We start from the raw sequence: 26,488 nt of genomic DNA, 5'->3' as shown, positions 1-26,488 counted from the left end.
CAGATGTTCTTCAGTAGATAAGGAAAATGTGGTATGTTTATACAGTGGGATATTACTGAACCGTAAAACGAATTGAAAATGGTTGTGTTAAATAAAACAGACAAATGCTACATGTTCTTAACTCATTTGTGGAAATCAATGATGCCTATTTCAAGAAGAACGGAATGGATTTCAGGCCACTAGAGAGTGAGGAGGACACGGAGAAAGGTGACAGGAAGTTTCCAGTAAGAGTGATGGAGCCACTGTTCCTCTGGAGTTAGGCAGGTGTGAGTGAGCACACACAGACTACAATCCACAGACGAGTGTGTGAGGTAACCATGGCCTAACAGCGCATAACACATATGCAAGCTGAGTGTGAGGTGAGGTAACTATGGGTTAACGGTGTATAATACACAGAGAAGCTGAGTGTGAGATCCCAACACTTAGTAATTAATGGCTGGATAATGCAAATGCTTATTGCCCTAATTTGATTACTACATGGTTTATATGTATTACATTACCATAATGTGACCCACAAAAATATGCAAAATATAATAGTTCAACAAAGTATATAAATAATATACAAGAGTCAGATACTGGTGATCCCAAGAAGATGGTGCCATTACATAGAAATCCTCATGTAAGCACGCTCACTGCCCGTTGCTTAGATGGGAAGAGCTATAAAGAACACTCCTCGAGAGATTTTTGTAAAATTAAAGATTATGGTTCTTTACTCCTAAAATTCTACTCTACACTTTTCACTTAAATTTAGAATGAAAAAGAAGTGTTAAGATTTGCTAGGTAGCTAGTTAGAAACGAGCAGACTCGAAGGCCATGGAAGAGAGGACTCTCCTCTAATGAGTAACGAGATTGCCCCTCCTAAAGATTTAAAACATCATAAGGAAGAAGGGAAGGGTGCTGTCCAGGCCACTACAGCAAAGACTGCCTCCCTAAAGCATAAAAGGTTTATGGCTTTCTTAAAGGTTTAAAAAAATCTTTTCGGTTATGTGGCGATATTTTTAGTAAAAAAAAAAAATTGGGCTTTTTGTTTTATTAAAATGTATGTCAGTACATGCATGTGATTCTAGCATGTGGGAGGTAGAGGCAGACCAGCTCTTTGTGAGTTCAGGGCCAGCTTGTTCTAGACAGCAAGCGCCAGTCCATCCAGGCTACGCAGTAAGACCTTATCTCAAACAAGACAAGCAACAGCAAACACACAGGGGGTCTGACCTGACTCACATCTGGCCCTGGGTGAAGATGTAAACTGTCTGAAAGATTACAGAGACATATTCTTGTCTCTTCTCTTAGGAGTTAATCTAAATATGTCTGTCAATCACCTGGACAGGAAAATTCCCCTCAGAAAAGCTACATGAAACTCTACGACACGAGGTACTCCAGAAGGTACATAAGTTGGGGGGAATAGCTGGGTCCTAACGAGGTGCCTGCTTACACAGCCTCTGGCAGCTGCTCATTGACTTTACCTTAAGCCTGGCGGGTTTGAGCTCTACCCAAACTGTAACGGTCTTTTCCTTCTTCCAGCTCCTTTTCCTTGAGGCGAGTCACAGGCCTGGCTGTCTTGACGCTCCATGTGTCCTCACTCTCCATCTGGAGATGCTCCACACTCTGGATGATGTAGCTGCCTGCAGGCCTACGACTGCTGGGCCTGTTTGCCTCTTGACCTCGAACTCAAAACCGTGTAGTTTTCTCTTTCCCTTATCCATCTCTCTCTTCCTGCCTGGCCCTTTTTCCCTCTTCAATTCCAGTAAAACTGTCCTTGACTTTCCTCACTAGCTCTTTAAAAAAGTGATCTGTGAGATGAAGAAGCTGCAAATGGGACCCCAAGATAACCCCCGACCTCTCAGTGTTAATGTCAAGACCTTTATGAGATGACCAGTTCTTTGCGATGTTTCGGCTGTTCCGGGATATGGGTTAACTGTGAAAACAGGGCCTCCTCCTTAGCTTTAGCTGTCTGTCAGTGTCCATAGCCCAGAGTCATCTGAGGGAGTGCCTCAGTCAGATTGGCCCATGGGGTGCTTTCTTGATCGCTGATTGATACAGGAGGGTCCATTCCACTTTGCATAGTACCGTGCCAGGACAGAGGCCTCTGGGCTGCATGAGAAAGCCAGTTGGACAGAGGTAAGCAGCGTTTCTCTGTGTCTTCAGCTCCAGTTTCAGCCCTGACTTCCCTCAGTGCTGGAGGGAGACCTAGAAGCATTTGACAAAATAACCTCATTTCCCCCCAAGTTATTTTGATCATGTTGTTTATCAAAGCAACAGAAATCAACCAAAACAGACAAGAGTTCAACCTCCTTTTCTTCTGTGCACGCTTGCCTTCTGCCGTGCTAGTAATGGCACACAGGCCCTCGGCGGGTGAGGGTGCTAGACTCTGGGACTTAGCCTGCAGAACTGCAAAGCAAATAATCAATTCGTTATTGATACTCGGCCTGTTTTTAGCACAAAAGCTCGAAGTGCCCATAATTTAAATGATCTTTTCTCTGATCGTGCTGACAAAGTCACCTGTAAATGGAGAAGGCTGTCTGATCAATGGCTCCCTTTAAAAAGTGAATTGCATCCCCTCCCTTCAAAGATTTGCAGATGGGACACGACATCTGCGATGAAGGCAGCCCTGCACCACAGTGAGAGGAAGCGGAGGCCGCGCAGACTCTCTCCTTCCACAGCACGCCACGGCACTGTTCTGGGGACTTCCAAGTCCATGATTGGGTAAAGCACACATCGGTTAACTCATAAGATGTTACACTGAGTCCTCAAAGCTACTGAGATCCGGCTTTGTAACACTAAGGGCCCACTTTATAAAATACTAGACTCATGGTAAAGGTTTACATTTTCCCATAAAACTGACTGGGCTGTTTTAATTTTTTATCATGTCCAAATACATAAGAGCATTTGTGTGTGTGTGTGTGTGTGTGTGTGTGTGTGTGTGTGTGTGTGTGTGTGCGTTTTAGGATGATGAAGTGTTTAAACTTTCAAGCTCTGGTGTCTAATAGAGAAGAGACTGAGTTTAGTCCTGCCTACTCAGCTCCGAGCTGGACAGGGAGCCTATCCCCTGACCCTTCCTGAGAAAGTGGGAAGACAGTTCTGACGCACTCCCTGAGACCAGTGCAAGGACTGGCTGGGCTAATGCACACTGATGGGCAGCACAGCCATGGGCTACTTTCTTCATCTCATTTTGTTTCCTCATTAAAATTTCATTCATGGATAAAGCAAAAAAGGAAGCAGAAGTCTCCTCCATAAAACCACACCACAAAGACTCTACATTAATTCGCAAGCTCCAGCACTTTAATGGGATATTGGTAAAAATAGCTCATTAGTGGCTACAGCTAGGGGGCGGGTGTCTGCAACTGCTGTGGTATAACTTGTGGCACATCCACTGCTCTCCATGCAAGAAAGGTCTTCAGGATGAGAAAGTTGAAAAGGATAGTACTGTAGTGATTGATCTACAAACCACGCCCGCCTGCCCTCCTCCTGTTAATTACAGCCTGGTGCAGATGACCCAGCACAGCACAGAGTCAGGACACCTATGAAAGATGTCTGTTAGCTCTACCCAGCCCTGAGTCCGAGTGAATACTGGTGCTTTACAAAGAAACTCAGGGACAAGAATTCACTTCAATGAAGGGTGGGGAGAAAATAAATATTGAAAATGTATACAGAGTGGCCAAAACCACTAGGGGACTGAGTTCCTTAGTAATTTCAGCCATAAAGAACAATTCAGACACACGCCTGGGTTTTCCTTTCTGTTTTTCCTTCCTCTCCACCCTCTCCCCCCGCCCCTGTGACTGAGGATCTGATATACCAAATGGGATAGTAAGAGTTCACAAGTCTTCTTCACCAGGGACCTGTTTTCTCTCTTCATAAAAATCTCCAAGCAAATCAGTTCCAATGCAAGCCTTTAATCTACTGCCTTCGCTGGGGAGCAGCAGTTTCAGACTATTTCAGTGCCGAAGGCGCCCTGAAGCTCAGCTCTGACTCCTTTGTTAAAGGACTGCCGCTCTGGTCTACCTCTTTTTCATTAAGCCAAACAGCACCATGGGCTGTTTCCAACCTATGACCTCATGTTCCTGCTCAGTGACTTGATTTCTGCTCCTTGTCTGGACTCTACGTGTGTATGGGGAGGCCCATTCTAAATATCGCTCCTGTGCAATCTTCCCAGTCCTCTTTCGGTGAGAGGATTCCCTCTGGACTGTCTTACACGCATTTTATCTGTGCCATTCGTGTACTGCTTGACTTTCTCCCTTGTATATTATACAGTGACAGTACTCTGGCATAATGTTTTAATAAGTACAACAAAGGCAGGATTTATAATTAATTTACATGTTTCTTTCCCAAGTACCTAAGACAAAGGCCCTCATAAAATATACAACAGGATTTCAGTACATGTGATGAATAGAAAATGCAGACACCTATCTTGTATCATTTGGAAAAGCAGATGAAAACGAGTTTTGTGTAGCAGAGTAAAGTTCTGAGCACACACATGGTTATTAGTATCCGTGGCTCTCCACTCTTTCTTGAGGGTCTGTCACCCCTGCTTGCAAACCATCTCCCGAGAGAGTAGGGCACTGTGGCAGACGCTAGAGGCCCCTGTATTCACAGAAGCTGCTTTTACGTACACCGTCAGAGCACGCCATCATTCAATCCTTCCCAGCCTGAACAACATCCTGCTTCTAGTACTTTTCTGTGCGGGATTTCAAAGGTGCGGGCACACGGGGTGAGCCGTGGCATAAACTTCGGTTCTTCAGTCTCGTTTTGAGACTCTGTGGGGCTTCCTACTCCCAGCGTTTCCAGATGGGGCTCCCATTTATGCTTAGCTCTCTGTGTTTACCTGGCTTTACCCCTTTCTCCGAATCAGTACGTAGCTGCTTTCCCTACGTGTCTGAGTTCCTTTAAATCAAACCTTCTTCCTCTGTGGAATGATTTTTGAAGAGCCCCAGATATGAGCTTCTTCCCAACGTATGTTCGCGTTTCTGAAATCTGAGGCCGATTGAGAAGTACATGATTACTCACTCTGTACTATAACTCAAACGATATCATCAGGGCACATTTGTATTTCCTTAATGTGGAGAAGCAGTGAAGTTAGCATAGGCATTGAATGAGCGTAATTATGTCATTAAGACGATAATAGCTTAGCTTAATGAGGTGTTTTATACATACATTCATAATGGATTCAGTTAATACCGGCGGGATACTTGGAGAGAACCGCCAGCCCACTTTCTCAAAGCATTTCTGTTCTTTCCCCACAGACAACACCCTCCATTCCCATCTCAGAGCCCATAAACCTGTGTGGAGGCTGTCAGGACTCTAGGGAGCCGTGCTCGGCCGCACTCAGCTCAGGAGATGATTTTATCATGGGACCAACACGCACACAGAATTGTTTTTGCTGGACGGTATCACCAGAGCTCTAAGCTTTTAAAGCCATGTTCTCAAGGCAAAAGATTAACTGGCTAATCATACACCACCTATTGAGGATAAACCAACCCTTCACCTGATAAGGCTGCATTTGTCAACAGGGTATCTCGCCAAACAGCTCACTTGATGTTTGTGAAATACTTTACACTGGACAAATGAGAAAGCCTTTCATTCACTTCCCTTTCAAATCCATTCGTCTCTCGATGGGTACCTCATGATTTCCTGCCTAGGCTCTGACAGCAAAACCCAGGCACTTTAAACTTCTATTAAGAGAGGCAACTGAGGTGCGTGTGACCATGCCAGCTGTGGTGGTGCACACCCCTGATCCTGGTACTTGAGGAGCTGAGATGGGAAGGACAAAGGATTTGAGAATGCCCTGGACTATGTGGTGAGTTTGAGGCTGGCCTGAACTGTATAGAACCCCCACCCCTGTCTCAAACCAAAACGAAGGAGGAGATACAGCTGCACTCACAATGTCTGACAACACGTCTGCTGGACATGGTGAGAGCTATCGTTTCCAGAGGGCTTAGAGTGTCATTACACCCGCTACCTCATTGTCTAGGCTGCTGGTTATCTGTGCAAAAGGCATGAATAGCCACTGATATAAACCAGCCCTCGGCAGTGAAAGATGCCACAGCCTGGGGTATGCCCTGGGTGGGCAGTGTCCAGATGAACTCCTCCATCAGAACACAGAGAATAAAAGGCAGCACTGGAGAGATACGTCAACAAGCATTGCTTCCCCAGGTCCTGGCTAAGAACAAAATGGCCCCTGCTCTCTAGGCCACCATTCACTTCCAAACTCATTTTCCTCCATCCTGGGCAATGCCTTCTCCTCACTGACTCCCTACTGTCAAGGGAAATGCAGAGGGCAGCCTACAGTCTGGCCGGGCCAGAAGCAGAGGAATGAAGCCAGTCAGTATACCCAGGTGCAGCCCGAGGGGCACGTACCTCTTCTTCATGACTTTCAAATTGGTACATCCAAAAGTTCTCCATCTTTGCACGTACTGTTCGGGCAGCAGGGCGAGCGTCCTAGTGTATCCACTTGTGAGCTTCGGTGCACTCCTGATGTCAGTGCCACTTGGGGGACACTTCTGGTGGTGTCAGGTGCCCTTGTCAATAATGCAACTGGTAATAGGAGATGTGACCACCTCCAGGGTGCCTGACCCTCCATGTTAACCCTTTGGCATCGGGTGGCCAGGGCTGTCATTGGCGCAGTGGCGTCAGCTGATATTTCCAAGAAGGATCTAGCCCACCCTTCACCGTCAGCGGCACCTACTATTTCTGGGGAAAATAAACTCAGCACAGAGGTGCTACCAGAGACTTTCACACACCCCAGACTCTGCTATGTTTATAGAACCTGTGAAGAAGCGCCCAGCTGTGGTGAAGGGAGGGGAGGGAGGTGGCTGAAAATGTTCTTTCGGGCCTTGATCGGAACACACCTGGCTGTGTGGGGAGAGCTTAGGGATGTCTGATCATCTGCTGGCCTGGTCCCAGTGGTGCAGGCTGCTGGCAGGATACCACCCTGCACTGACCGCATGCTCTGTCACTGTGCTCTGTCACTGTGTGCCACAAGTGAGAGGGGGGTCTGACAGATGGAAAAGAACTGCCTTGTGGTTAGCATGGCTTGGACTACACCAACTGAGGACCCAAAATTAGGCTGAAAAACCAACCGTATCTATCTGTGGGGCCAGAGCCAACAAGAGGGGGAGCAAGACACATCTGGGTAGAAGTGATCTGGGGGACATGGGGAAGCTGAGGAGGGACCTGCGTGCACAGAGGCCGTCAAGCAACATCAGCTTCCTGGTCACCAAGCCCTCTGTCAGACCTGTTAACAGGGCTCTCTCTGAGGCTACCTATCCAGTTAATGAGCTGTGGACAGGGCTAAATGGGAGAACAAGCCACATAGGATATAAAGCAATCTACAGCTGGAAAACCAGCCATTTTTATATTTTTGGTTGTGAGCCTAGCCTTACGGGTAGAGCCATCTCTCCAGCCCAGAAACCAGCCATTCTTACTGGCAGTTTCCCATGTGTGGGCAAGCTCGGTGGCCAGGGGAAGGACCACAGAGACTGCATCTCTGGATTCACCCATCTCTTCCATCTCGAGAGTCCGATCAGACTTGCTGTCAATCAAGTGCACCCTCCACAGCCTCTGTCAGTGCCCTGCAGTACCTGTTAGCCACTACTCAAGAAGGAAAGCCCTTCGCAGGACAGTGCTCAGGGAGTCCCTAGATGACAAAGTTAGACACTTCTCCACATGCCCTTTCCCTCCTGTTACCTATTTCAAGTGGAGAAATCTTTGGGTGTTGGCTATGAGGTGTGCGGACTAACAGTCCCTGCCAGTTAACTCTCTGGCTTGTGGTGAAGCTGCTTTCCCTTGACCACTCTTGACCCTGTTTTGGCTTTAGTTTTGGAGCCATTAGAACAAGGCTCTGGAAGCCACTGCTGCCATAGAGGGTTTGTCAGCCTCTCAGGTATTAGCCAGAGATGACCAGCTCACACACAAACTCAGTTATCAGGCAACAGAAGACTCAAAATCAAAACCTAGGCCTTCTGTGAGGTAGGCAGTGTTTGCGTGCATCACCCTTTTGGCCCGACGGAGCTTGAACCTCTTCCCCTGGCTGTCTTGCTTTTGTTCTCCCTCTCCTTTAATGTTCATTCTGTACCTGAAACCTACTTAATTATTCATCACCACCTTCTCCAGGCTGCATCAATTATGGAACACATCTGTGATGGGAAACTTTACCAGTAGCAAGATCGTGCTGAGATGGGAGCGTAAGGAATAGGAACCACACACCACAATGGGGGGAGACAGCACAGTGCTGGGACAACAGCCAGCCTCAAGGCCAGTTCAACCTGCAGGCCTCCTACCCTACAGGCTTCTCCCAACCCCAGCAATTCCTCTGACTTCCATGCTCCCCAATCATCCCTGCATCTTGGCCCAGAGAGAAACAACACTATTCATAGAGTACACTGGGTCAACTAGAGGCCTGAGTGAGGCTGGGCAGTGTTAAAGGCTACCATCTGGTGGGCAGATACTTCTGTCCCCACAGGCAAAGGAGACCACCAGCAGAGAATGAATGCTTTACAACAGATTCTATGGACACTGGAAGCTCTCTAATATTGAAAAAACAAAAAAAACCAAAACTCACCCCGAGAGTGTGGTATGGGTATGTTTGTCCTCCAGGACAAAAGCCCCTCTTTAAAATTTCTCCACTGCCCCTTTACCTGTGCTCTTGGATGTAACCACCTGCTCCACATCTGTGCCAGCTCACTCACACCTATGTAGCAGGTGGCTTCATTCTCCCATCGGTTATTTTGGGACCTGCACGTTTTCTTTCCCACAGCTACAAGGTGGACCAACAGCCTAGGATCTCAACATGGTTGATGATGTCGATGGCAGAAGACACAGTTAGCCGTGCTCTCACCCTTGCGGGCTTTGCTGACATAATCACTGATACCGAATATGTGGGGAGAGGCTTTGCGGATGGCCCCACAAAGGTCAGACCCCTGTGTAAGCCTCTCCTTGGGAAGGACGTGAGGGTCAGATATCCGCCTTGACAATGAGATAAAACTGCAGAAGTACAATGTTACTGGGTCATTGGGTTACCATGGACTATGGCTGCCATCTTGCCATCAGACTCTGGAGCCTTCTTGCTTTGCATACTTTAAGGGTGAGACTGGGCCCATGGGACAAAGAACTGAGAATGCCCTGGCCACGATCAATGGGAAGCCAAGGCTGTCAGCCAATTGGTTTTGAAGAGCTGGATACTGCCCACAGCATGGGAGCTTGGGAGCAGAGCTTTTCCCAGGAAAGCTTTATGATGGTAACCTCCCTCCTCCCATGCCCACTTGCAACCTTGTAGTATGAAACAGATGTGTGTGTGTGTGTGTGTGTGTGTGTGTGTGTGTGTGTGTGTTGCTTTAGGCTGCTAGATTTTGGGATGATCTGTTATGTAGCAGTAGTCTAAGGCATCACAGAAGGATTCAGATGAAAGCCTTAGGAGCAGAGTAGGCTGAGAGGTTTGGCTGTGGACTTGATAAAGGACTGGCCTCAAGCACAACACTGTGCAGACAGACCTCTCTGCCTGTCACACAGTATCCCTGGGGTCTTGTACAATACCTTAGGTGCAGAATACACTTACAGCATATCAGTTCAATTTTAAGATGCTCTTTCAACCTACAAATAGGGGTCACAGTACTACTTCTCTTCTAGATCAGTCGAAAAGTGATGGACAGGTCTGGGATGGAATAAAAAGGCTTGGAACCCAACTGCTAAAGGTGCTCTCAGGTCAGGGGATGTACAAAGACTTAGGACTCCACTGCCAGGCTGTGCTCTGAAGTCAGGAAGGAGGATGAGACCTAGCGCCCTCTGCTGGCCAGTCCCCACCCCAACTAGCCCTGTGAGTCAAGGGAACACACCAAGACTTTTGCCCACTGGAGAGATTGCTTAGTGATTAAGATCACCTTTTCTCTTCCAAAGGACCCAGGTTCAATCCCAGAGTGAACACTTAGGACAAAAGCAAGAAAGCAAGATAGACACTCCTGCTCAATGTCCTGACACCAGAATGTGCTGAGAGCCGAAGCAGTAACCATCAGTGCCTTAGAACCAGACAGCCCTCACCAATCAGAAGCAGGGGTCACAAGTCTGCAAGGGCGTGTGATAAGCCTCACAAGTACCATAAAACCTCAGGGTCCAGACAGCTGGTCTCCAGTGTACACGAGCCATGTATACTACCAACAAGGGGCTCTTCCAGGGACCGTGTCTTCGTAAAGATGTCCTTCATCTGACCTTGGAGATCACTAAGAATCCAGCATCCTGGTTGACCTGGATGACTGGGTGACTGTCTAGCCTCCATTGTTCTTAAGCTCTCGAGGAACTTCAGCTGCAGAGCCAGCATCCAGTCATTGTCCTTCCCTCATCAGTGGACATGGGGGCTTGCTGTGCACTGGGCTGTTATGTCACCCCTACTCACTGTCCATGAGTGAGTCCTCCTCAGGCTTCCAGTGGCATCTCTTACAGCCAGATCATTAGATTGTTAGGTTTGCTCGCTGTGAGTTATTCCCATTTTTTTTTAATGCATGAACAAAAAACCATGCATCTGGGAAAGACACTTAATCTGTTTCTCTGTGATGGGTAAATCATGTGCATGACAGGTCCCCAGCACCCATACGGTGGCTCACAGACAACAGTAACTCTAGTTCCAGAGGATGTGGCACCCTCTTCTGGCCTCTGAGGGGATGAGGCACACACATGGTACAGAAGCAGACGTGCAGGCAAAACACTCATATACATTAAATGACATAAAATAGATTTTATAATAGGACTCCAGAGCTAGATTCCTCCCAGCTCCCCTTATTCTCTATGGCAACTCCTTATCTATATAATAGTCAGTGTGTGTGTGTGTGTGTGTGTGTGTGTGTGTGTGTGTGTGTGTGTATAAATTGTGTGTGTCATAATTGAAGGAGAAAGAAAATGTGTGTATAATAAAAACAAGTTAAAAGAATATATACTATCAAGCGAGCTCTATAGAAGATGCTAGAAAGAATACTTTAGCTAACAAGGAAGATAAGTAAATCTAAGAGGCTACAGGACAAAATAAATGAAGCTAACATGGTATTAACAAAAAGAGAACTAGGAAACATACAAACAACCACAAAATTAACAAAAAAATCCCCCAGGAATTAATACATACTTTTCAATAATAATACTATTAGTGGTCTTAATTATTTCATCAAAAGATTAAGAATAGCCCACTGGATTAGAAAACAGAATTCTTCTCTCACTGACTCCAACAAACACTTCTCTCTATCAAAGACAGTTATTATCTTAGGGTGGCAGGCTAGGAAAAGGTATTTCAAGCAGATGGAACGAGAAACAAGCAGGATCAATATTCTAATATATGTTAAAACATAATTTATATGTTAGATCAACAGAGAGAACATTACAATTCTAATACACACTGAACAGAATAGACCTGACTTCATAAAGCAAACATTACTATGCATAAAGTCATAGATTAATTCTACACAGTAACAGACTTTAATATTCCACACTCACCATTAGACCACCCAGAAAAAATTAAACAGGGGAACAACAGGATGAAATGACACATAGATGAACCTAATAGGTATTTACAAACCATATGACCCAAATACTACAGAATACACATTCTTTTCAGTAGACAAGGAACTTTTCTAAAACAGATCACATACTAATACACAAAGAACATCTCAAATATAAAATAATACTTTATAGTTTAGTTGACCACAATGGAATAGAGCTAGTTGTCAACAGTAAGAGAAACTACATTTTTTTCACAAAGTGATAGAGATTAAACAATACACTATTGAGTGATCAATAAATTATCATTCTTAGATTTAAATGAAAATGATGACACAAAGTACTAAAACCTAAAATATAACAAAGGCGGCTCTAAAAAGGAAGTTTATCGCTCTAAGTGCCTACATTAAGTAATAATTAATAGCAATATCTCAAATAAATAAGCTAATGATGCATCTAAAGACACTGAAAAAATAAGACTGAACCACACCCAAAGCAGGAGATATGAAGAAATGGTTATGATCAAGTAAAAAACTAATGAAACAAATATAAACAAAAATCAAAACCCAAACCTAAACCAATATAATGAGGCAATAAAACTAAGATTTTGATTTGTTTCTTTCTTTGAAAAGATAAATAATACTGACAAACCCTTAGCTAATTAAAAGAGAAGAAAGACCCAAATTAATAAAATTAGAAGGAGCCAGAGAAATGACTCAGTAGGTAAAAATACTTGCTATGAAAGTAGGAGGATCTGTTTCCAAATTCCCCCACACTCACTTAAAAGCCAGGCATGGCTGCATGCACCTAAAACCTTAGCACGGTGTCATAGAGACAGATGGCTCCCAGGAGGCTGAAGCGAAGAGCTTCGGACTCAGGAAGCAACCGTGCCAAAAAAAGGGGGGGCAATACAGAGGAAGACACCAGATATCTCCCTCTGGCCTATACATGCATGTGCATCAACACACACACACACACACACACACACACACACACACACACACACACACACACACCTTCCACACACATACTCTCACACACACACACACCTCACACACACCTCACACACACACACACACACACACTCACACACACACACACACACACACACACACACACACACACACACACACACACACACTCACACACACACACTCACACACACACACTCACACACACACACACACACACACACACTCACACACACTCTCACACACACTCACACACACACGCACTCTCTCACACATACACTCACACACATATATTCACACACACACACACACACACACACACCTCTCACACACACACACACTCACACACATATACTCACACACACACACACACACACACACTCACACACATGCATATGAGCATATACTATACACAAATACATATACATGCATCACATACACATATATACATGAGGTAAATAAAACTGGAGATTAAAAGGAGACATTAAAACAGATACCAATGAGATCCAGAAAATCATGACATACCTTAAAAACGTACACTCAACTCAGTTGTAAAATATGAAGGAAATGGATGAATTTCTAGGCTTACCAAAGTTAGACTAAGATGAGATAAACAATTTAAGCAGATCTAAACACTTGATCTTAGCCAAAAGGCTGAGAAGCGATTTAAGCAGATCTATAACAAACAATAAAATGGAAGCAGTAAAAATATTTTCAAATAAAAGATTCCCATGTCCAGAAAGATTCATTAAATAATTCTACATGTTCAAAGAACAATATGACCCAAATAATTTTGTAAGACAGGGCATGAAAGGTTTCTTCCAAATTCTTTTTATGAGGCAATTACTATCCAGATACTCAAAGCAGATAAAGGCATAATCAAAAACTTATAAACCAGATTATAGATCAGTTTCCCTAATGAACAGATGTTAAAAAATACATAATAAATACTTGCAAACTGATTTCAAGAACATTTCGAAAAGATTGTATGTCACAGATTGGCTTCATTTCAGAGATTTGGGAATGGTTCAACATACATAAATGGGTAAGTTTAGTTCAGCATGTAAATTGACCTAGACGGAACCCCATGATTACCCTAGGGGACTAAGAAAAGGCCTCTGACAAAAATCTAATATCCCTTCATAATAAAGCCCCTATAGAAGCTAGTGTTAGAGGGAACATATCTTTACACAATAAATGCTTTTTATGTATAATGAGACTATAGCCAACACCACGCTCAATGCAGAAAATTCAAAATATTTCCAAAGATCAGGAAAAGCACAAGGTGTCCACTCTCTCTACTCCCATTTATTATAGCACTTGACATATTATCTAGAGAAACAAGACAAGAAAATCAAATGGATAGAAACAGCGAAGGAAGGAATCCCAGCATCCCTGTCTGCAGATAGTATGAGTCTATACATAAAAGACCCTAAGGATTCCACCAGAAAATGGAATTTTATTCAGCTAAAAAGAAAAATGAAATTATAGGAAAATGAATGGAAATGAACAACATTATGCTGTAAAAGGTAACCCAGGCCCAGCAAAGTGGCACAAGTTCTCTCTCACACGCAGATTCTAGCTATGAACTCTCAGAGTGGCATGTTTAAAGTGGAATGCCTGTAAGGGCCGAGAAGCTAGAAAGGATCTACCGGAGGAAAAGTGAAGCCTTAAAGGAGGGAAGAGTCTGTTTTCTCAGTAGACACAGCTAAAGTTGTTTGGGAAGAGGGACCCTCAACTGAGAAAATGTCTCCATCAGACTTACCTGTAGGTGAGTCTGTGAAGCATTTTCTAAATTAATGGCTAATTAATGACTAATGTGGGAGGGCCCAGTCCACTGTGGACAGTGTTTCCTCTGGGCAGGTATATTAAAGTTTATATCAGGAAGCAGCCTGAGAGCTACACAGAGTGCAGGTCAGTGAGCTGTGTTCTTTCACGGACTCTGCCTTGAGCTCCTCCTGCATCATTCCCATGACAGACTGTAAAATGTAAAATGAAACAACCCCCAACCCGAGTGCCTCTTGGTGTGGTGTTTACCACAGCAAGTGAAACCAAACTAAGGCGGGAGGATGGAAGGACACATGTGATACAAAGTAGAGGGTAGATGTGGGGCTGGAAAGGTTTACGTGGGGATGAGGGTGGTAGGATAGAGCAGAGGAGAGAGAGCAGGGGAAGGGATAACCAAAAACAAAGGATGTTATGGAGAATCCCCATGGGAACTATTTTGTAAACAAAGTAAAACAAACAAAACAACAACAACAACAAAAACAGAACCCAACTCTCCATGGGTGGATCATGTTCTTTGGGGAAGCCCAACCTTATTAAACATAACTGAGAAAACATCTCCATGAGGTTGACCTGTAGGCGAGTCTGTGGAACACTTTCTTGATTAATGCCTGATGTGGGAGGGCCCAACTGAGGGATATCTCCTTATGCAGTGTTGGTCAGTGCGGTGGTTTGAATGAAAATGGTTCCTATAGACCCATAGCAAGTGGCACTATTAAGAAGCTTTGGTGGAGGAAGTGTGTCACTGGGTGAGGGCTTTGAGGTGTCAGATGCTCAAGCCAGGCCCGGTGTCGCTCTCTCTTCCTGCTGCCTTTGGATTTATATGTGGAACGCTCAGCTACTCCTTGAACACCATGTGTCCTGGCATGTTGCCATGCTTTCTGCCATGACAATGGACTAAACATCTGAACTTGTAATCCAGCCCCTGATTAAATGTCTTTTCTTTGTTAAGAGTTTCTGTGGTCATAGTGTCTCCTCACATCAACGGAAACTGCAAGACAGTCAGGGAGGCTCCAGAGACTCCTACAACATTATAGGTTATTGCCAGTGCATTTGCTTATTCATTAGAACTAAACCCCAAGACCCTACTGCCAAACACACCTCATACTTGGCTTGTAGGATGCTGAGAAATCAAACTGGGTCTGAGCTTGATGTTTTCTTGGTTTTGGATATCTTTCATTGTATCAGAATGTGCTATGCAAACTTCTAGGGAGAAAAGAATAATCAATCAAAATCATCTATCTGTGGACCCCACAAGCTACAACAACAAGAGTGCCCAAGAGCGTAATAGTGGCATGGGTATATGGGGTACCAGTGACCTTCTGATTGGGACTGAGGCTGCTCCACAGGAGGGACTCATAACAGGCACTGTAAACCTGGCCAAGAACCATGGGTGGGAGGTCACAGGCTCCAGGGGAAAACCCACTACTATTATTTACTTAAATGGACACGGTGTTAAACTGCTTTCTACATATGTTTATATCTATGGATCAGTGCTGCTCTCAACCTTTTCCTCAGAGAAGCTCTTTTTTTAAAAAATAGGTTTTAGTTTGTCTTATTTTGCTATGCTGTGATAAGATACCATGGCCAAGATAATGCATAAAAGAAAGCGTTTATTTGGGGCTTACGGTTTCAGAGAATAGATTCCATGACCATCATGGCAGCGAGCATGGCAGCAGACAGGCAGGCACACCACCGGAGCAGTAGCCGAGACCTACATCCACAATTACAAAGTAGAGAGAAAGAGACTGGGAATGGTGAGTCTTTTGAAAACTCAAAGTCCGGGGTTGGGGATTTAGCTCAGTGGTAGAGCGCTTGCCTAGGAAGCGCAAGGCCCTGGGTTCGGTCCCCAGCTCCGGAAAAAAAAGAACCAAAAAAAAAAAAAAAAAAAAAAAAACCTCAAAGTCCACAGAAACCCTTTCTTCTATACGTTGCCTTGGTCATAGTGTTTATCATAGCAACAGAAAAGTAACTAAGGCAGGAGATGGACCAGGAAGAGGGATATTGCTGCGTCAGACCTGGCCATCTTGGTCTTTTGCAGACATGTGGAAGACCTCTTTGGGATTTTGGACTGGGGAAGTAGTTGAATGCTCTAAGTAGGTCTTAATAGGACATCCTAGTAGGAGTCTGGAATACAATAGTGCAGAGGGAAATGTGAACTCTGGAGGCCCAGCTCAAGAGGTATCAGACAGGGGTAATAATAGCAGCTGGGTGAGAGACTCTTCTTGTGATATTTTGGCGAAGAATGTGGCTGCTTTCTGCCCTTGTCCTAAGAATCTGCTTGAGGCTAAATGAAATGTATGGGATTAATCTCCTTGGTGGTGGAGATTTCAAGACAACCTAATACTGAATCTGTCCTGTGGTTATTAGTAATCAACCTTCTGCGGGTCTACAATGAAAAGGGGCAACCAGGGGGAAAAAGAAGTATAGGATGTACAGTTTGAAAAGAAAAAGAACACCAGGAAATTTAATGTTGAAGCGAAGGCTTGTGCAGGGAGAAATGAGAAGACTAAAGAAAGGCCTGTTCACAAACAGAATGAAGCTACCCAGATAAGCTTCCAGCTTGTAAAAGGGAACAACAAAGGAAGGCTGTTGGAAACGTCATCTGAGGGGGCCAGGCTCCTCCCTGAGTGGTCCTCAAACTTGTCAGTATTCTTCATGTGGTTCTGGCTTTAGTCATGAAGGATACAGGAATAATAAGTAAAGGAGTTGTAGAATCTTCCTTTGAGGTGAAGGAGAGCTGGGGAGGCCAGGCACGTGACAGGGGAGTCCCTGCATGGAAACTCAGAGAAGCCATTTTCTGAAGCTTCAAAAGCGAAGCCTGGGTTGCATTGGAGAGCCCAAGGTGTTGGGGATGCCAGTGCCATGCATTATCTGACAAGAAAAGCTACAGAGAGGGAGTGAACAAGCCCAAGAGAAGAGTGTGTCATATTCTGCAAAGCCCAAAGGACAGAGGCATCTGAGTCCTTTGACATCAGATGTGGAACTGTCTAAGCGGCAGGTTTCCTTCCTTTCCTGAGGTCTGCTTGATGGAATGAATATACCAGAGGCCATTTCTGCTGTGTCTATGTCTCCATAGTTACACATCTGTCCAAACCTTAGGGGTGTTGGAACTATTGGATCCATCTGTACTATTCATCTAAGTTTGAACAGCCTGGACCCCGGAGGACAGTGAAGACTGCACTGGGATACATACTCTTTCACAGCAAGTCAGTGGGCCAACCTGAGCCATGGGTGCTTACTTGGGGTCCAGTCCTCTTCAGATATGAATGTATGCAATATTGGAGCTACATAAGGCCATCCTTCCTCTTCCTAAGAATACCACCTCACATCCCAGCAGGGAACTGACCCCAAATCGGGCACTTATAGAACACGTCTTCATCCTAAATTCTGTCTGCCTGATGTGGATCCCATTTCAACTCTATCCCTTGCTATCCAATCCTGGAAATATTGTTGCAGGCCAGAACCCATGAGCAGGTGGAGATCTGCAGAGGAAACCCCTCAATTCAGAGCACCTCACGGGAATCCTGCACAGAAATAGAATCCTTGGCCGTGGTGCAATTTCTTTTTTCTTGTCCTTGTAGGCTTGATAACACAGCGGCAAGGTCAACAGGGCAAGATGCTGCTAATGAGTCTTAATTAATTAGCATGTGCATTTGACCTTGTTTGACAGTCTCCTAGCAACAGTTAATAGAAAAAGCAAAATCCTTGCAGCTGTAAGCTGAATTCAGGGTAGAGAGGGGATAACATCGAGACATCTAAGATCTTTCTACTAGTTTACAGGTGATTGATCAGAGCGGATACTAACTTTAGGCCTTTACTTCCCACAGTGTTGATAATGCCTTCCTTTCAGCAAGAAGGTGGCTGGTTTCTGACTCTGACTCTGACAATGTTGAAACAACCTCCTGTTTCAAAGTAATTTGTGCACTGGTCTCTGGGAGGAAGATGGGAACAGGATGCCAATATAAAGTAAACAGGAGCGGGTGGTGCATGTTCCATTCCCACTAACTAGTAGGCTAGTTTGATTTAACTAGAACAGCCCTGGATAAAAAAGGCTGGTGGGTTGCTGCTTAATGCAGAAGCTGGGAACCAGGGTGGCTGAAGGGAGGACCAGGATGAGTGGCACGGTGCAGATTTGTGTGTTGGAAGATAGCAAATGGAGATCCCAGTGCAGAGATGGTGAGAAACACTGAGGCCAAGTACATTCATTCATTGTGCCTGTGACCCACCCTAAATAGTGAGCCCTAACTTCTGGAAGGAGCCAACATGCCATGCCCGTGAGCCTTACATCATGTTTCCAGAGAGAATTCCACATCTGCAAAGACATCTTATGGTTACTGAGAACTCCTTTTGTGTTAAGAGCACGATACCAACTGTTATAGATAGGGTTTGACTGCTGTGATCAGATACCATGGTCAAGGCAACTCTTATAAGGACAACATTTAATTGGGGTGTGCTTACAGGTTCAGAGGTTCAGTTCATGATCATGAAGGTAGGAGCATGGCAGCGCCCAGATAGGCATGGTGCAGGAGGAGCTGAGAGTTCTACATCTTCATCTGAAGGCTGCTAGTAGAAGACTGGCTCTTACGAAGCTAGGGTAAAGGGATTTAGCCCATTTCCACGGTGACACACCCACTCCAACAAGGCTACACCTCTTAATAGTGCCACTGCCTGGGCAGAGCATATGCAAACCACACACCAGCTATGCTTATAAAAAGAATAAATTTCAACTTAAAGATGGTTTCATTTATAGGCAATACATGCTTCATGATTCAGCAGGACTGCATGACCCTGGCATTTAACTGGGTGTACATACAGCTGCTCTTCTCACTGTACCTACCCTTTCTCTCCAGTCCACTTACCGCCTGTAATTCTGAAGGAGCCATGTTAGAGAGAACGAGACAAACACTCTTGGGAGTCACAGACAGTTTCTTGAGCCCCCTACTTCCTAAGTAAACCTGCCACATTTCTGAACTGTGGTCCTGCGTGCTAACTCTAGGGACCAAACTTTTCAGGGGAAACTGGCTGTTTGCTTTCTGTTGCTTTCCTTGTGGTTTCACATGCATATGATTTGGTGAGACAATTCAGAGAGAAAGATTCCTCGTAGGAGTGGGGTCAGGCGAAGAGAAGCTGAAGCCCAAGGGTTAAAAAAAAATTTCTTGCCCATAACTTTTTTCTTTTTAATTCTAAGGAGCATGGATAGCTGGGATAGTTGACTTGCGGTGGGCCACCATCGGGCAGGTCCTCATCTAGTGACTCTGATATGGCAATGGTTTGATGGTAGTAGGCAGATAGCTTTCAGGCATCAGGGCTTGTCCAGCATTGAATAGACAGGGGACATTCTAGAGATGAGGTAAGTTAACTTGAAGGTAACACTTTGAGTCTAGGAGACGCTCACAAAGCAAAACATTCCCTATCCCCTTCTGCTCTCTTCATGGCTAAAACGAATCATTTGCTCTTCAAACGGGAGTTTAAGGTCAAGCCTTTTCATTTTGAAGATATAACAGTCAAGACTATTACATCTTTAAAGAAAATTACCCTGGTCACATAGGGTCCTCGAGGTTCACAGGAAAATGGCTCCTTTTTGCTGTTGCTATTGACAACTGAGTTTTGCCACACAGCGCACCACCTCCTCATTGTGAATTCGCAGGTGCAGCATGGACTGGTAAATGCCTCAACAATGGTGCTTCCACCCTGGCAAAGGCAGCTCTCAGAAACATTTCCTCCTTAAAGCGAAGGCTGTGAGCTTACATAATTATTCACGTCTCTGGAGAAGTCAGTGCACTGCACTTGACCCTGGCGTATGCCATTCCCAGAGCATTTAGTATTCTTACAGCTTTCTTCCCCGCCAATGTTACCAGGCTTCCGAACTCTAAACACACATATAAGCCCATAGCTTCTAAACCCTTCGGGTTCTTTACTGTCCAGCTGTGTTCTGTGGTGGGCACAGCTCTCCTCTTAACCTCTAGTTGCTTATCCTTATATTTGTAATTTCCGCCCATTAGAGGTTTCACACTTAAGGCAAACGCTGCATAAGGCTCAGCACACCCATCCCACCACAGGTCAGTAGCTGACAGAGAAGTCCTTCCCTTCCTACACACACAGAAACATCTAACCCTTTTCTATTTTAGTTCAAGAAAACAGGACAGTGAGATAATCGCTTTGTTCAGCGAACTGTCTCGGCTTAAATCCACAAACACAGTTTTTCAAAGTCAAATCACACTACACAGCTTAGGGCAAAACTCAAATTCTTTTGCCACACCGGTGACTCCTCACTTCCTGGCCCCGTTTTCAATGCTTCTGGAACTTTCTTCTGCATTTACTTTCACGTTCAGAGGTGATGTGTTTGCATTGCCTCGCTTTCATTTCAGAGTTAGACATTATTTTTCTTCTTGGCTTCTACTGCAAATGCTAAAATCTACGGTTTTTCTGCCACACGTTTCTAGTTGGTCGATGGTCAGTGTTTGCATTCTGAAGACTCGACCTCTGCTCTTCCCAGCCCAGCCACATGCATACAGAATTACACTTCTGAGTTGTATAATTGTTGTCGGAAAGGACAAATAACCGAAGAAAGCTGGAAATAGAATTGCTTTTTTATTTGCTTCGTTTTCCATCCGCTGGTCGTCCATATATGCTAAACCCTCTCCAAATCTCCACTCCTCCAACCCCATGCTCATCAGGCTCTCTCTGCCTTCTTCTTCCTGGACGTCTCCCACTGGAGTCTGGATTCACTGCTTCCTTGTCTTTTTACACAGTAGCCATGCCCGTGTCTCCTCTTCATGTGCCCAAAGGGTCTGTGGGGGGAGTCCCTCCTACCTCTTTTCTTGGTTTGTGTTTTTTGGGTTAGGGAGCCTCCCTTTCCTTAGAGTAGCCACACATCTACAAGAAAGAATCACGTGACTAATACTAGAGGTACCCTGAGTTCTAATGTCTTCCGCCTGTCGACAGACCTTTCTTTCTCAATCATGTCCTCACGTTCCTGTTAACTGAAGCACTGAGGGGTATTTCAAGTCCCTTTCTGGGGTATCTAAGTTCAGATCCTCAGAAATCTTGGTAGAAAAGAGGAAGCCGAAACCCTTCCTGAATTATTCAGCACTGACCAGGCTGTGTAGTGGGAACAAACCGCCCCCAAATCCCTGTGCCCTCAGCTGAGGCTGCTTCAGTGTCTCACTGGTATCACCGGGGAACCCTGCTCACTCTGGGAAAGCAGGTTTTGCTCTGCCCAGGGTTACACCCGTCTGACTTACCATGTGGCTTCTGGGGTGGTTGCAATTAGAGTGAGAAGGATCCTTTCTGCTGCTCCTGCCTAGAAGTAACGAGTGTCTGAACACTCGAGTCACTGGCCTTGCCTCATGGCTCCAGGGATGAGGAAGAGCGAGCTTCTCCAAAGAAAACTGAGACTACACCCCAGCACGAAATGCCCCGCATCGTCCAGGAACTCAACCACAGTTTATTATGCTCAGCTTTTGCTGCTTCCTTTCTGCTTATTGCCTTACTGTGTCCTTTTGATAAAGTTTCAGAAGTGAACAGCACCCTTCAGAATAGCTCAAATCTCCCAGCATGCACTGTGCTGGCTGATGTCAAACCAACTGTTACTGGATGGCAGTGTTGCCTGGAGAGCGGTAACAGGGAACTTCTCAGGACAAACATTCACAATCAGTATTTGTCAAGGAGAGGGTTCGAAGGAAGTTCTCAAACATACCCAGAAGATAGAAAGTCTTCCCCTCCTCCCAGATTTTCAGAAAATAATTTTCACTGGGTGGTGGGTATCTGTCATTTCAGTAGGGTGAACATGTTCTCAGGGATAATTGATCCTCAATTTTCATTCTGTCTGCCACTCCAGCAAACAAATGCGTGTTTGCTCTACATGTTAGGTGTTGGGGTTCAGAGAGGAACGGGCAGGCATGTCAGAAGCAAGCTTAACGGTCAGCAATGACCTCCGGCAATCATGGCTGCTTGGAGCTTCCCCCTGTGCCTTTGCACTTTCTGGTTTTGCCTTTTTGGGATACCCTATGGCCTTCGGATAAGAATTTCAGGGCCCTCTGTTTCTGCAGAGCGTAATCACAGTGGTACAGGTTTTTACTGTTGTTGTTTTGAAACTGAAGAAAGCCTCAAGCCCACAAGCCCCTAAATGGGTTCCCCTCTTTGAATCCGTGGTTCTCAATCCTTTATATAACTGAGATCTCAGGGAGAATTTATGAAACAAACAAACAAATAAACAAATAAAAGACTCCTACTAGATGGGTAGGCTCTGCCTCAGGCACTGGGCTTTAGCACCGTGGGTAGTAATCTGTATTTTCAACAAGACTGCTGTGGACTGCAGACCGCCATAGTTTCAACGGTGCCATTCCATTTTCTGTGACAGCATGCGTGGAATGAGATTTCAGTAAATACTTTTTTGATGCTGAGGTGAGGTGGAATAATACCATCAAAGGGGGAGCAAATGAAGGTCCTTCCTATAAATACAGCATGACAGATGAAATACGACCCACAGATCCAAATGGCTTAAGGAAGATGGGGACATATTTTATGGCACAAGTTTTGGCTTGGCTTTCTGTTAACTCTTTCTATCCTGGTAAGCCCTACTCACCACTTCCTTAGCGTCAAGATGAATTTCTGACAGTATGGGGTCCTAAGTATTATTCAGTATTTTATAATGAATTCTGTTGGGATTAAAATATAACACAGGAGGTTTAACGTGTCCTGCTAGTTCAAAGGAACAAACATTTTCTTAGCCCTACCGCCGTCCTTGGGGCTCAGCGTGGAGCTCCTGGCCAAGCAGTTAGTAGGTCATTTCAAGGAGCCGACGCAGCTAAGGATGCTGGCGGAAGAGGCCAGTACCTGCACCAGATTAAATGAAACCGAGTTTAACCTCTTGACCCTACTCCGACTTCAAGCTCCATTTTAAAATGAAATTGCTTAGAAATTACTGAAGAGTGCAGAAAGGGGAGGGTTAGAGCAGAAAGCATTTTCCTAGCAAGGTAGAGGGGCAAAGGTCAGTCGTCTTGATTTATTTTCAATAGATTGTGACACCTGAGCTTGACATGGTCTCAAATGTCTTAGGTATTTCAAAAAATGGCAAATAAGCTGCCAACGGGGCCAGCAACAGCTCTGCCTGTGGCTTTTCGCAGTGAGGCACGGCTGGTTTTAAATGGAGGACATCTCTCTGTGGAATGACAAAAGCTTACTCTGTTCTAGAGGAAGTCACTGTGTGTGTGTGTGTGTGTGTGTGTGTGTGTTGTGTCTGTGTGTATATATGCCTGTGTATCTGTGTGTGCGTGTGTATCTGTATGTGTATGCGTGCATGTGTATCTGTGTGTGTGTCTGTGTATCTATGTGTGTGTGTATCTGTGTGTGTCTGTGTATCTATGTGTGTGTATCTGTGTGTGTCTGTGTATCTGTGTGTGTGTGTGTGTGTGTGTGTGTGTGTTGGGGGTGGTGGTGCTGCAGAACACCTAGCAGGATAGGGGGATTTCCATTAAAGAGACCACAGTGGCCATCCAAATCTATGGCTTTATGGCAATAGTTCTAACTGGCCCCAGGGTCAACAGCATATCCCAGAACCTTGTTAGTTGGGAAAACATTGGCCTCTGCCATCCTAGAAAACAAAAAGACGTTTAGATATCCCAGAACCACTCTTGATGCTCCCTGGAAATGTCTACTGCAAAGAACCGTCTTACTAAGACTCTCTGATGCCCCCTGTTTATTCATGACAGGGCTTGAGAGACTCTCCACATTGTTATTCTTCGTCTTTTAAGTGTGATTAGTTGAACTGCTGATAAACCAGGAAAATAAAAAATGCCCTTAGATTGACTTTGATGGAGTTACTCTCCTTCCCCAGGGGGTGGGGGAAGGGAAACACACCCTAGGACAGGCTGGTCTTTGACTAAAACTTTATCCTGATGCCTATCTGTGCTACCCCATTTCCACACACCTCTTCTTTTTCATGTTGAATACTCCTTCCTCCCAGGAACCCTTGCGGATCTTGTACTAACAGGACGCCATTTTGCAAAAATCCTCTCCAACCAAGCCTCTTCTTACAAAATGCAGACCTGATACAAATTGTGGGACCCCAGTTCAGACTTTCTCAATGAGCACAAAGAGGGCCATGTGCCCAAGAACGTAACTCTCAACAAGCCCTTCTGGTACAATTTAGAAAGCACAGGGATGCCTTATAGGACTGATAAGTAGTCCATTCTTAGCACCCTCTTGCTGGCGCCACACAGGAGGAAACCACCATGGGGAGGTGCATAGCGCCCCCACAGACCATTTATCCCATAAAGTAAGTTCCCAAAGACTTGCAAGGCCACAGAGCTCAAGTCTCTCCTCCCCAGGGGCCTGCAGTCCAGCCAGCCCGAACCCATACATACTTACATCTCCGTCCACGGGCCTCTGGTCGTCACAGTCCCTTGTGGGGCTAATGTCCTGGCGCATGACCCAGATGGGCTCTTTGGGTTCGTCGGGGGTGTAAGGCGAACGGATGGTCCTGGTTTTCACTTCTTCGATGGCCTCCTTGATGTCCTTGATGGCCAGCGAGATGGCATCCCTCTTTTCCTTGCTGTACCGCTGACCAACCTCGCTGCCTCCCGGGGTTCCCACGACCCGCTGCTGCTGCCCGGCAGGTGCTGGCAGCCCGGGACTGTCGGGGTGTCCCCCTCCCGGGGTCGGGGCGCGCTCCAGGTCCTGCTCCGCCTCGGGCATGTCTTCGGCCGCCTTGTCGAGGCTCTGCGAACTCATGCTCTGCTTGACCTCGGCCACGATCTGGTCGATGTCCTCTTCCTGCTCATAACTGTCCATGCGCGGGTAGGGCGCGAACTCCGCCTCCTTCTCGGGGCTGTCGGACTCGCCGTCGGAGCGCTCGTCGTAGTGGTGCAGCCGCGCGCCTAGGGCCTCCTGGCGGTAGGCGGCCGCCTCGTCGCGCTCCCGCTCATAGAGCCGCAGGCCGTCGCGCGCCTCCAGCTCGGGCGCGTCCCCGATCTCCTCGTACACGTGCTCCTGGAGGCCGCCGTAGTCAGCGTAGGGCTCGGCGTAGGGCTCGTCTTCGGCGCGGTGGAAGAGCCGGTGCGTGTAGACATAGCCCGAGTAGGCGGCGTTCATGGCTTCCTCGTGCTCCAGCGAGTGGAAGTGCAGGTGGTTGGGCAGCGCGCGCCGCTGCGCCGCCTCGGCGTGCTCGGCCTCCGCCTGCTCCGTGTACTCCTCGGCCTCGGGCCGGTACTGCACGGCGTAGGCGCTCTCATCGTCCGCGTCCTGCGCGCGCTCCGCCTCGTAGCCGTCTCGGGCCGCGGCGAGCACGTCGCCCTCAGCGGTGTCCGTGTGGTTGTGGAAGCCGCTCTCGGTGCTGGCCGAGCGAGCCAGGCACTCGCCGCGCTCCTCCTCCTCCTCCTGCGGTGGCGGCCGCGGTGGCGCCGGATGTGCGCGGTGGTCCTCGGGTGCGTGACCTGCGGGCGGCGGGGGCGACGGCTGCTGCTCTTCCTCCACCTCGGGGTGCTCCAGGTCGGCCTCCACGGACTCGTTCACCTCCCCTCCTGGCGCCTCGTCGGCCACCTCCACCTCCGCGGAGCCCTCCAAGTGGTTCATGGTGGGCGTCGGGGGATGGCTGGCGAGAGGCTGCGCTGGCTCACTGTGCGCTCATTTTGGCTCCACCGGGCCTGGAAGAAACAAGGACAGGGGCTGCTGAGTGGTTCAGAATGGAACTCAGAGCTGAGCATCCAGACAGACATAAAACCACTTGCTATTGATCCCTTCTGAATCTGGGTCAATTAAGGCATGATTGCAAATTTAAGCGTAATCTGACAGCACTCTTCACACACGTATCGTAATTTGTAATTGCAAATTTACTTGCTTAATTGCTTATTGCCTTCACCCTCCCAAACCTTCAGATAGGAAGCTTTGCGGGCACTTTGTTCTTAGCATGTTCTTCTGGTTGCATTTTCTGAGGTCTATGGATAGAATACTACTCAATTGAGTGGGCCCATTGACATATCTGCTCCAAGATAAATATCTCTAAACTAGGATCCTAGAGACTTTAGTAGCAATTCTTTAAATAAATTGTGTGTGTGTGTGTGTGTGCACGTGCGTGTGTGATCTTGCAATCTTTTTGACGCCATTGCCATGAATGTAAGGTTCCAAGGAGGCTGGTAATCACCAATAGCCTCTTTGTTCTCTTATATCCAACAAGGGTTTAGCTTTCTAGACCTTCACAAAGACATGAGAGTTCTTTTCTTACATGTAGGGTGAACACAGGAGAAAAATGGAATCCCTAGTTAAAA

General features: G+C 46.2%; 1 protein-coding gene and 1 pseudogene across 2 annotated transcripts in view; both read right to left on the bottom strand.

Annotated features, from left to right (window-relative positions):
- The window catches only part of Apba1 (amyloid beta precursor protein binding family A member 1), a 65,442-nt gene extending 39,189 nt beyond the window's left edge, over positions 1–26,253 (bottom strand). Inside the window, exon 1 of one of the 2 annotated variants that reach the window (XM_032891728.1) lies at positions 24,594–26,253. In XM_032891728.1, the coding sequence (XP_032747619.1) occupies positions 24,594–25,796 (1,203 nt within the window). In that variant the 5' untranslated portion in view covers positions 25,797–26,253. The remainder of the gene's footprint in view (positions 1–24,593) is intronic. The other variant, XM_032891727.1, reaches the window with a different exon arrangement.
- On the bottom strand, positions 12,964–13,100 carry LOC116895110 (annotated as a pseudogene).
- Positions 26,254–26,488: the final 235 nt, after the last annotated feature.

The sequence above is a fragment of the Rattus rattus genome, chromosome 2, assembly GCF_011064425.1.
Source record: "Rattus rattus isolate New Zealand chromosome 2, Rrattus_CSIRO_v1, whole genome shotgun sequence".
In the NCBI taxonomy this organism is placed as follows: Eukaryota; Metazoa; Chordata; class Mammalia; order Rodentia; family Muridae; genus Rattus; species Rattus rattus.
This window is presented reverse-complemented; position numbering and strand designations above follow the sequence as displayed.